The sequence below is a fragment of the Conger conger genome, chromosome 9, assembly GCF_963514075.1.
Source record: "Conger conger chromosome 9, fConCon1.1, whole genome shotgun sequence".
In the NCBI taxonomy this organism is placed as follows: domain Eukaryota; kingdom Metazoa; phylum Chordata; class Actinopteri; order Anguilliformes; family Congridae; genus Conger; species Conger conger.
This window is the reverse complement of record NC_083768.1, coordinates 32140796-32153478: the sequence shown is the minus strand read 5'-3', so window position 1 is coordinate 32153478 and position 12683 is coordinate 32140796. Positions and strand designations below refer to the sequence as shown.

At 43.0% G+C, this 12683-nt stretch overlaps 1 protein-coding gene across 1 annotated transcript in view; it reads right to left on the bottom strand.

Moving 5' to 3' along the window:
- Positions 1 to 3558: 3558 nt before the first annotated feature.
- The window catches only part of LOC133137632 (microtubule cross-linking factor 1-like), a 43176-nt gene continuing 34051 nt past the window's right edge, over positions 3559 to 12683 (bottom strand). The window contains exons 13-14 of the mRNA XM_061255973.1: positions 10223 to 11723; positions 3559 to 4742 (exon numbers count right to left, since the gene is read on the bottom strand). Coding sequence (XP_061111957.1) covers positions 4539 to 4742; positions 10223 to 11723 — 1705 coding nt within the window. The 3' untranslated portion in view covers positions 3559 to 4538. The remainder of the gene's footprint in view (positions 4743 to 10222; positions 11724 to 12683) is intronic.

Here is a 12683-nt window from a genome sequence, read left to right as displayed (position 1 = left end):
TCTGCGCCACACTCACAAACCGCACTGGAAGCCAAGCCCCATCTGTGCATCGATGAGCGGAAACGCCCGACACTGGTCCGGAGGCGGTTAAGCCTCACCCATGCCAGTCTGGGCAGGTCCACCCCGATAGGGGGGAAACCGACGTTCACACTGAGCACACGTGACAGATGTGAAAGAGTCTGGAGATGCCTGGTTTAGCGTTATGCTCCCTGTAACATCATCCAGCGGTTGGGTGGGCCAGTGATGGTCTGGGGAGGCATATCCTTGGAGGGTCACACAGACCACCATTTCATAGCCAACAGTACCCTGACTGCTGTTAGGTACCGGGATGAAATCCTCAGATCCTGGGTTCCCCCTGGTGCAGGACAATGCCCGGCCAGAGTGTGTAGGCAGTTCCTGGATGAGGAAGGCATTGATACTATTGCCCTCACATTCCCCTGACCTAAATCCAAATAAGCACCTATGGGACGTTATGTATCAGTGCATCCAACGCCACCAAGTTCCGCCACAGACTGTCCAGGAGCTCACTGATGCCCTGATCCAGGTGTGAGAGGAGATCCCCCAGGACACCATCTGCTGACAATAGCATGCCCAGATGTTGTCGGGAGTGCGTACAGGTACAAGGGGGCTATACACACTACTGAGTCATCAGTTGGATCAGCCTGTGATTTCAATTTTTCACTTTGATTTTCGGTGTAATTTTGAATCCAGCCTTCAACGGGTTGATGCTTTTGGTTTCCTTTGACCATTGTTATGTCATTTTGTTCTCAACAAATTATACAATATACATCAGTAAAAATAAATCGTTCATCAAGATCTGATGTGTCCTTTAATTGTTTTGAGCAGTGTATTTCCTTATATAATATGATAACACCTGGTCTATTTTACCATAGTCTAATGATTTTACTTTTATGCCAATACAGGTTTCTGTACAATTTGATATATTTTAAAGTAATGGTAAACTTTGTCAATGCCTTTTATATGGCGCGGGACAATCGTGATGGTGAGACTAACGTGGTCCATTTTTAGTTGAAAGCAGGGAACGCTTTCAATATCCGATCGATGAATAGCCTAATGATAATTTATTGCTTAAAACGGCATACAATAAGCCATAAGTGAACTAACAGCTACATATTTAAAACACAGATAAATTATTTAACAACTATAGTACTGTAGCACTCAATTCCCTGTGGTGTTTGCATTCTTAACCCTCTGAAATGGCCACAGATTGCTTGCTAGTACAATTGTAGCTTGTGGATTGAATGTAACGGCATATTGTAATCTTACGTACAACATTTGTCCAATGAGGTATTGCTTTGTTTATTTTCATGAAGATACAGCATAGTGGAATGCACAGTTTCCAGTAGTTTCAATTTGCGTGTCAATGAATAAACACAGATCTTCTTTGAACCTTAAGCAACGACATAACGTTTCAAGAAGCCATAAATCAACAAAATGACCTCCAGCAGGCTACTGGTGTGCATGTTTCTGACCGAACTGTCAGAAACAGACTCCATGAGGGTGGCATGAGGGCCCCTTCTTGAAACGACATAACGTTTCAAGAAGCCATAAATCAACCAACAGCTCCAGAAATTATTTGATAACTCTAATACTGTTGCATTCAATTCCCTGTGGTGTTTGCAGTTTAAACCTGAAATGGCGAGATTGATGCTACTCAAGCTTGTCGATTGCTAGTTTGGAATAGTTTAGAACCGCAATAATATGTCTGGAGGTGAATGTGCATTTATTTTAAATTGAGCTCACCATTTCAGCTTCAGAATTTCTTTTATAAATTGGTTATCGGTTAGCAACTTCAGTTTCAGTTTCAGTTAATTGGTTAAACATTTAACCGTTCACACCCCTGAGATACAGGCCCTTCAGGAATTCTGTTCATATATCAAAAATATTAACAGTGATGTTAACAGGATTTAACGGAATGGGCCATCACATTCGGCTAATTTGGACCGAGAGAACCAGTGGACAGCCGATTTCTACTCTCCTGGATGGTATGCAGACAGCTGCTCAGCCCATCCCCCAAACCCCACCCCTCTCCTCCCTACTCCTCCTGTGGACGTCACCTCTTGGGACTCAAGGTTGTCTCCAATTCTCACCACCGATAGAGAACACTGTTGGCCTGGGCGGTGACAAAGTACAGAGGCTCACACATACACATACACATACACAAAGACACATTGGATTCAACGCCTTAACCGGCCCCCTCAAGTCTTTCCCTATCATAGAGCAGTCTACTGGGGAGTTGAGCGTTGTGCCATGTGGCTGCGCGCTCCCCCTAGTGTCCCAGTTTGGGGAGTTGTATTTTTTTTCTCCCCCCATTGTTTCTTTCTTATCTAATGATAGTTCTCCTGCTCCTGTCTCCCTCCCGATGTTGGCCACGAAATGGCCTCTGTATGTTTCTTGGACAGGATGAAACTGTCAACTGTAATTTCGTTGCTCTGTACTGTGCAATGACAATAAAACTATTCTATTTTACCACTGATCAATCCTTACTCAGGCATTTTGGGGACCTGGGATATTCTTAGCGACCGCATAATCTGTGCTCATGTCTGCTACTGCAATCCATGGGATGTGTTCCAAACCACAGGGGTGATTCCAGCTATTGAATAAAAATGAATGGTATTATAAACATTACATTTCTAGTTCTACTTGGTTACCATAGCCTCTTGTCTTTTGACAATTTCAATTTAGATGTGTCCGCAATTGGCCACTTGGAATTCAAATAATAGCAAACTGTAGGAAATGTTATGCCAGGATTGCTCTGGAAATTGCTCAGGTACTTTGTTGTTCGACCACTTTCAGGATTAATAAAATGTTTGGTGACAGTGTGTGTAAAAACCCAATACAATCTGTAAATTACTGGATTGCAGAAAAGTTCCTTATGAGTTCCTTAAAACCATGTGTGTAAATACATTTCAAACCGTACAAAAATAGTGTGCAGATTTTAGATTTGTTTTTAAATTAAAAGTAATTTTACACACAACTTCATTATTACTGAGAGTTTTAAAACACAAATATCACTTGACAAATGACTAGGCATAGTCACACCAAAGAGGGCAGCATTATAGACCTGGCGGAGCATCAATGGAAGATATACAGCATCTGCTGATATCAATGGGTCATAGACTTCAGGCAGTCATTGATTGCACAGATTTGCAACCAAATATTGAATGTATTTACTTTATTTCAGTTTTTCTAATTTGTCCAATTACTTTTGGGGGACTATATATAAAAAGGGCTGTAATTCCTACATAGTTCACCTACAATGGATGTAAAACCCCTCAAATTACAGTCAGCACTTTAACCATATAGTGTTTTTTTTAATTAACTTTTATTTTATTAAGTTTTTGTTTGCTGGAATACAGAACAAAAAGAACAATACATGTGTCACTGTCCAAATGCCTATGGACTGCACAGTATACTTCTATAACAATATATTTAGAACAACATTTTGCTCTACATTTAGATTTAGAAGTGGCAGAAGGGGATTAAAAAAATTATTTTGATTGATTTTAAGCCAAAAAATAAGTGAATGCAAAACACTTGCTGTAAACATACATTCATTTAATACCAGATAATACCAGGTCTTACACTGACATTCCAATGACGACACTCTTTTTATTTTTACAATCAGTGTTTGTTCTTCTAAAAGAAAACAAAAACAAACCGAAATCAAATCTGCTCACAACACCTGTACAAATACAGATTTAGGTACAATCATTTACTTTAAAAATAGTTTTAACTTAAACTGATGCAAATTAGGTAACAACAAAATTACAGTACAAGAATACCCTCACATAGTTTTTACAGTGGTGCTCTACAGCTCACACTATGAGTGATGGTGACATATGTTAGCTTGTGTACAGTACATACATGCACTAAAGTGCTAGTATTCAAGAGGCATGCTGATCAAATATTACACAGATGTGCACAACTGCCTGACAATCTGTGGCCATGTCCTGTCACTGTGTAACCACTGTAGTGCATTCATTAGAGCGGAACATTCATTCATTAAAGCAAAAATGTTCACCTTTGTTGTCATATCTTACAATGACCATTTTCTTTCAGTTCACTCCAGGAACACTTTAAAGAAAACTGGACAGAAATGTATACACAGAAGGGAAAAATAATGTCAAATGTGCCAAAAACAAGAAGTCTCCAACTGAAGCAGTCCTGACAATGGGGCAGCTGAAATAACGCTACCAAACCAGAGCTTTCCTTAAAAACACATCTGATTAACCCATAAAAAATAATATGGCGACTAAACTAGATTTATCGTAAATAAATATATATACTGTGTATATACTGTATATGTACAATCAATAACTCAATAAGTTTATGCAGGCACCTTTATCAGATTTCTTTATCATTTGAGCACATTCCAGATCCGTGTTTCTGTGACGTGCACTTTTTCTCCCAGGATATTTTTCAGGCTGGTGTCCTGGGTTTCAGAGGTGTGGTCTGTGGCACTGGTAAGTGAAGTGGGCATAATGGCGGTGTTCTGCAGAGCTTGGCTACTGTCCTCAACCAGGTTCTTCGGTCTCCGGCAGCACCTGGCAGGGCTCCGGCAGCGGGAAGTGGAACGTCCTCTCGGGCGTCTGCGACCAGCGTGGAGAGGAGGACGGGGAGCGGGCCGCCCAGCGAGACGGCGGCCGCTGATTGGCTGGACGGGCAGGTCTCAAAAAGCAGGAGTCCAGGGGCGGAGCTACAGGAGAGCGTGGCAGTTCCTTTCAGAAACACAAGGCACACGGTTAGAGAGAGCCCGTCACAGAGTAACACCTCCACCACCAAACCTTTAAGGATTTACTCCTATTCAAAATATAAACGCCCTCCTTATCTAGAAATTAATTCATATAAAATAAGCCCAATTTTTTGCCCCAATTTAGAATTCCCAATTGCTCCCACATCTTCTGTCAACTCCGCAAACTAGAACTCACATCCTCCAAACAACATAGACTGTATCTGCTTCAGCCTGCAGAGCTTCAGCTGTGTTTCAGTCATCACAGGCAGCTGATTAACCAGCCAAGCTCCTCTCAGCTACAGCAAACCACACTTCAGCCCACAGCCAGAGCGGGCACCGTCACGCCATGCTTTTTATATGGGTTCTGCTACAACTCTCACCGAGGATATGGTACGGTTTGAGAAGGTATGTTGATTGTCTCTTTTTTTTTAACGTGTACCGCTTTTATACCGCTTTTAACATAAGCAGTGCAAATATTACAAGTAAAAATGAACTGAAGTGGTATGGGACAATCTGCTTTCCATAGACTGTGAATTCAGCAGCACACGCACATATCTGCTTAAGTGACACACTGCGACTAAATACTACCAGACTGCTCAAAGTCTTGCGCCAGTTGCTTCCTCACCTCACAGAGCAGAGGCAGGAGGGAGAATCATGGGATTGCAGTGGTTTATGGTTAAGTGATCACTCTCAGTCCCCTACAGCAATAAGTAATAATTAATGCCTTTCTGCTGGCTCATCTAAAGGAGGAGAAGAACCCAAAAGATACAGTAATACATGATCTCCCTTTGCTATAGATACACTGCAGTCTGGTTATCAAGACACTGCATAAGCACATGGACAAAACAACAAAATACTGAACAGAAGGGCTGTTGAAGGTAAAAATAAAATGACCCACCAAAAGCAGCATTCAAGTTTAACATTTCCTCTTACAACAAAATGAAACAACACAGAATGTGTATGCAGGCATACAAGGAATGAGTGACACTGTATGGACAGAACTGTACACGGTTAATGACAGTCAACGTGGGCTGCATTAGCGCCGTAATTCAGGAACACATTTCAAATAAATAAACAAATATTTTTGGCTTTTCAAAATGACTTTTCTGTAAATGTGTAGATCTTGTTAAAAAGACAATTAATCCTGAAGTACTGTATTATACAGTGAGCTCTGTTAGTTTTGGGACAGACATATTTTCTCTTGATTTGGTTATGTATTCCACAATTTTCCGATTTGTAATCGAACAATTCAGATCTGGTTAAAGTGCACATTCTCAGCTTTTATTATAGCTTTTATTTACACATTTTTATCTCCATACACTTTGGTTTCACTATGTAGAAATGACAGAACTTTATATGCCCAGTCTCACCCATTTCATGGCACCATAATGTCTGGGACATCATAATGGCATGTAAATGTTTAGTGTTTTGTCACATATCCTTTGTATGCAATGACTGCTTGAAGTCTGTGACCCATAGACATTGCCAGGTGCAGGGTATCTTCTCTAGTGCTGGGCTTTTTACCACATGCAAATTGTTTGATTACAGTACAGAGCCAAATCAAGAAAAGGTTTGTCTTTGCCCCAAAATAAGGGAGCTCACTGTATATATATAATATGAAATGACAATATTCCCACATAGATGAACACCAGAAACAAGGTTACACAAACATTAGTGTAGTCTCTACACATGCAAGTAACAAGCAGTTAGTTGTCAGTATAGTCAGCTGCCATCCTTATTTTACAAAAAACACCAAATGATGAAACATCACATGTAACAAACAACCTTTTCCATTGCTAGCATGCAGGAATATATATACATATATAAAACATTGTTAGCATTCAGGTCATTTTCAACAAAGACAGTCAGAAAAACCCCCACAAAGGTGAGAAGAATTAGACAAATGATGTGTGCATTCTTGGGCCTTTTCATCAGTCAGAAAAAAATTAGTCTGGGGTGCAGGGGGTTTGTGTATGAACACAAATGCATACACACAGGATGCACAAAAATGCATACACATGGAGTATGCACACAAATGCAGACACAAGAGTGTGGACACAAATGCACACACACAGAATCCACACAAACACATACAGAGTATGCACAGAAACGGATACACACAGAGTATGCACACAAACACATACACACATAGTATGCACAGAAACACATACACATGGAGTATGCAAACAAACACAGACACACATAGTATGCACAGAAATTGATACACACAGAGTATGCACACAAACACATACACACAGCGTGCACAAACATACACACACAGCATGCACACAAACGCATACACATACAGGAAGCACAAAAATGTATACACACAGTATATACACACAGCATGCACACAAACACATATGCATACAGCATGCACACAAACACACAGCGTATGCACACAAATGCATACACAAAGTATGCACACACACACATACAGCATGCACAACACATATGCATACAGCATGCACACAAACACACAGAGTATACACACAAACACATACACACAGCATGCACACAAACACAAACACATACACACAGAGTATGCACACAAAGGCATACACACAGCATGCACAAAAACACATACACACAGTATGCACGCAAATGCATACAAATGCATACAGGAAGCACAAAAATGTATACACAGTCTACACACACAGCACTCACAAAAACGCATACACAGAGTATGCACCCAAATGCGTAAACACAGCATCCACACAAATGCATGCACACAGCATGCACAAAAACACATACACACAGAGTATGGACATGAACACATACACACAGAGTATGCATGCGAACGCATACACAGGATGCACACAAACACACACACACAATGTGCATACAAGCAGTGGGGGACTGGGAGTACAACCACAAAGTAAATACACACTCGTTTGAGTGTGTATTAATTTTGGGGCCTATTTGAGATAAAAGTAGACATGATGAAAAGAAGACCTTGTAATACAAACAAACAAAATACACAAATAAAACCCCCTCTCACCATAAGACCAGCACACTCTCTACCCTGAACTCTATGGTAAAACACCCTCACATACCACAAGACCAGCACACTCTCTTTACTGAACACTGTGCTAAAACAATCTCACATAGTAACACCAGCCCATTCCCTACCTGAATACAGGCATATAGCTCTCATTGGTGATAATGACTTAAAGAGAGCCTGGGATAGGAATATTAATCCCTGCACTGCTACAAGGAAAGAAGGAAATCAATAAACATCTTTGGTTACTAGGCAAACAGAATTGGTCCTTTCATTAAGTGTGTTTTTTTTTCACTATTCCATATATTTAAGAAGACGGTGTGTCGCCCACAGAGTGTCGCCCACTTTATTTCAGCACACCCCAAATTCAATGCACAACCCAGCATGACTGTGTCATTTTAAACGGTCATGCTTTCTAAAAAATGACAAAGTAAGAAAATAGCAAACATAAAAAGGCTTTTACAATAGGACAGTGTTGTATACATGGAGCTATAATTGATTTGAAAGAGCCACACAAAAAACTGAACAAGCAATTCAGGGGAGAAATTTTGTTCGCGAAATTAACATTTCAGTTTTTAATGGCTTTCACACTGTTAGCAGCGAGAGAAATACAATTGGAAGATAAACATCTAGTCATTCCACTGTGAATCATGGGACACAATGGGAACATCACAAACACACACACATACACACACATTATCATTAAGGTCTCACTGTCTGTAACATGCTTAGCAGATGTGGCTTGTGAATGATAGGTTGCACACTGTATAACACATGGTTTCCCCAGGTGAATTCAGAGAAGGGTAGACAAACTTACTGCATCCAGACAAGCTGGGTCAGAGCCCCCAGGGAGTGGTTAGTAAGACATTGTGGTTCTGGATAAGTCCAGATAGAGGGAGGATTGGAGCGTAGTAGGTGCGGAGAGGAGGAGAAAGAGAGAGAGGAAAATAAAGAAACAAATCTGTCACAAAGGAAGGAAGGGTAAATGTGGGAGATCAGAGGCTGAAGCTTCAGTGTGAATGTTTCCATCGCAGCTGCCACCAGGGGGCGCCGGTGCACCCAGAGTGCTGTGACACAGCAATAAACAGACCGGTGATGAGCTGGCCCTCCTCATCCTCTCAGACCTGTGATGAGCTGGCCTTCCTCATCCTCTCAGAGCTGTGAAACGTGGGCAGAGTCTGCCTCACCACCCAAATCCATGTGCCAAATCCAACAAAACACTTCCTATGGCACAGATAGTGAATTTTGTGGAATAGTGTCCTGGATGTATGAAATGTATACGATATTTACACCTACACTACCGTTCAATAGTTTGGGGTCACCATGTCTTTTTCTGCTTTTTCTGATTTAATATTTTATTTACTCAGCTTGAAATCAAACAATTAATATGTGGTCAAAGCACAGAATCAGAGCTTTTATTAAAGGGTCTTTTTATACATTTTAGTTTCAGCATGTAGCCAGAAGTCAGAAGAAACAACTCTTGTAGCATATCTGGCAGCAGCATGATGGTTCATGGCTCATTTCATACATTGGACCCTTGATGACTTTAAGCCATTTAGCCAACAAATGTGTTCCATACTGCATCAGCATAATTTACAGCTGAATCACCCCCCAATTCCCATTGAGATCCATTCAAAGAGAAAGAGTTAAATAAAAAGCAGAGTCTGCACTTTGACCACATATGCATTGTTTGATTACAAACAGAGAAAATAAAATATGAAATCAGAAAAAGACACGGTGATCCCAAACTTTTGAATGGTAGTATATCTGTGTCAAATTGTTGAACACTAAATGGCTGTAGATCATGTGCCTGTGGTAAGTGCAGCACTGCTACAATACAAAAATCTCCCAAACAGAAGCTCAACAGTTGATTCAGTTGTTGATGTGGATATAGATGAGCTTCAGAGAAAGCCGTATGAGAGATGTATATGGAACCCCCGTAGAGAAAATGGCGTAAGAGATATACAGCATACTGACTCTTCATAGTGAAAGCAGTATAAGAGATACTGCCCCGCAAGCACCCAGTCAGTAACTCCAGTGACAAGAAATTTATTGAGAGAAGTTTCACCACACAGCATTGTAAATGACCTTCATTTCATACCAGGCTGTTCATATCATCTCATATTTCAAGCTGAATCTTGATCTTTTAGTGGTGAAGAGAATATATATGCAAGGGCTATTTCAGGTGTAAACAGCAAGCACAACAAAGCAACAAAATCTATGTGATTTTCATTGCCATTGAAGCACTGTGAAGACAAACAAAAGATAATGCCTATTCTCAAAGACCCATAAATCATGTTCACTCATGAATGCAAGATCATGGTATGCAAGCAATCTATCATCCTATAGCATTTTAACTGAATATCGATCCAGCGCAGTCTCAGATGGACAATGAAAAGCAGGACACCCACAGCATAATAAGGGGCAATAATTGGGCATGCATGGGGGCCCCAAAGTGAGTTTACCTCTATAGCTCCCTTCTCGCCCTCGCTGGGTCTCCCTTCCTTGGCCAGGCTGTTCTGACTGCCTGATAGGCCTCTCCTCTCCTCCTCAATGCCCTGCTCCATCAGCCTCTTATTCAGGATCCTGGCTGCGTTCTCCGCGAGGGTGTAGCCCGGAGGAGCGGAGAGGTCCTGCCTGATGCTGATGACTTCGGAGTTCTTGTCCCCGTGGGTTTCTACAATCAGCTGGATGGGGCTGGGGGATCTGCCCCTCACATTCTTTAGGAACTCCTGGACCACGCCGAAACCTGCGGACCTGGGTTCGGCAGAACCGGCCTCGGTGGGCCGGGACCGGCTGGGAGACTTGGTGAACTTCTGTAAGGCGTCGTAGACCACGGGCGTGTGGTCGATGATGTTGAAGAGGCTGGAGAGCCCGTCGTTGATGGTGGTGTGGACAGGGCTGTCCCTGGTGGTGGTGGAGCGGGCCCAGGCCGACTCGCTGTAGCCCTTCTGGGGCGTGGTCGGGGTGGGGGCCCGGCTGTTTGGCTGCTCCACTTTGGCCGGGGCAGGGGGTTTCCGCTGAAGCTTAGGGGAGCCGTATTTGGGCGAGCAGCAGGGGCGCTCAAACTTGGTCTGGATGACGGGGGAGTACTGCAGCTTCCTTAGGCTGCGGGATGGGGAGGAAATGGGGGTGGACCCCCCCTTGGGGGTCAGGCACCTGTGGGGGCTGCTGGTGATGTTCCTCAGAGCTTCTGTCTGGAGCCCCACGCTGATGGTCTGGGTGGTTTGGGTCCCCCTGGTGGTGAAAGCGTTGGTCTGGCAGGCAAAGTCCCTCAGCTGCCGGTCGACGGGACTGGAGCGGATGGCGTTTCTCACCGAAAACGCCACCTCCTTCATGTCGTCGCTGAGGTTCCTGGACAGCTCCAGCTCCAAGGAGGAGGCGAAGCCCACGGTGGAGCAGACGGGCCGGTCGATGGGGCGCAGCCCCGTCTCCAAGAGGTCGCACGGCCACCTCCCGAACACCTCGTCCGCCCCCGCCACGGCTTCACCCCCTCTGGCTTTGGTCACCGAGAACATGAACTCGGGGTCGGCCCCGGGCCTCTCTGCTCCGGCGGGGAGGGAGGGGGCCTCCAGCTTCAGGCTGAGGGGGGGGCTGTGGAGGACGCGGACGGCATAGCGGTCCGCACCCCCGCCGTTCCGCGGGGCCGGCCTCTGGGAGTGCTCGGGGCTGCTCAGGGTGTTGGTGGTCAGGGTGGCGTTGGTGGTAAGGAACCAGGAGGCGGGCTGGAACGCGCTTTCAGCCGGCTCCGGTCTCCGCACCTCCACCGCGGCCCCCAGGCCCTGGCTGCTCTGGAAGTCCCAGCCTTTGCTGTTGAACTCTTCGATGTATTTCAGGTCGTCCGGCGACAAGGGCGGGGTCACGTCGTCCCGCCTTCCGTCATCCCCGTGTACGGTCCTGTCGGGAAGGAATGGGGAGCTGTCCATCAGACGTTGGAATTCACTCATGGAGCACACGGACTTGGCCCTGTGACAAACAGCAAAATCATCAGTCTATAAGTAAGGGAAGAACAGTTTCTGAGTCTTTTAATGTTTTCACCATTTTTCTCCTAATCTGGAATGGCCAGCTGTATTTTCCACCCACCTCACTGTTGCTTTTTATATTTATATTTACAGCAAATATTTTATATTTAATGTTTTAATAATTACCATTTCCATAATATCCATCTGATTTTCCCAGCCAATTCCCAAAATAAACAAGACAGGATAACATTCCTCAAAATGGAGACTCCCCAAATCTCTCCCAGGGGCCACTTTAAACTGATTAAATTATTCAACAGCAGACTGGGATTACTTCCCTGTTCCCTGATCCCTGTTCATTCCAAAAGAGCAACTTTATGAAATCTCAAAGGAAATTTTGCCATACAAAATCAATTAGCACAGTTGCTTAAACCCTGTGTTCAGTATGGACCATCAAATCAGATCCTCCCTTCATTATACTTGTTATGGACAAACCTAATTTCCCACAATAAATCCTGATTTATTGGTTTTCATTTGATAGGTGACAAGTGGGAATAATTATTCTACAGCGAATAAATTTTAATTAATCCTTATTGTCAAAACCACTGGGCTTGTTATGCCCTCAAAAAGCCAATTCTTGAAAAAAAAAGGATTCTCAGAGTTAAAATATGATTCTAAATTCAGCAGAATTTCTACAAACTGTGGAAACTTACTCTTACTCCAAGAAGAATGAGAGCCATGTATACATATTCTTTAGCCTAAATTATTATAACATTTAAGACGCATCAGGAAAAAATCCTGTTTACACTCACATAGTTAATTATGCAACAAGAAAAATTGAATAAATACTTGTGATGAATTTAGACGATCCTTGGCTTCCCCGGACTCCTCTGAGCCACAGATACTTTAAAATCTTACACATGAGATGAAAAAATTAAAATATATTAGATATGGATGCATATGGGCT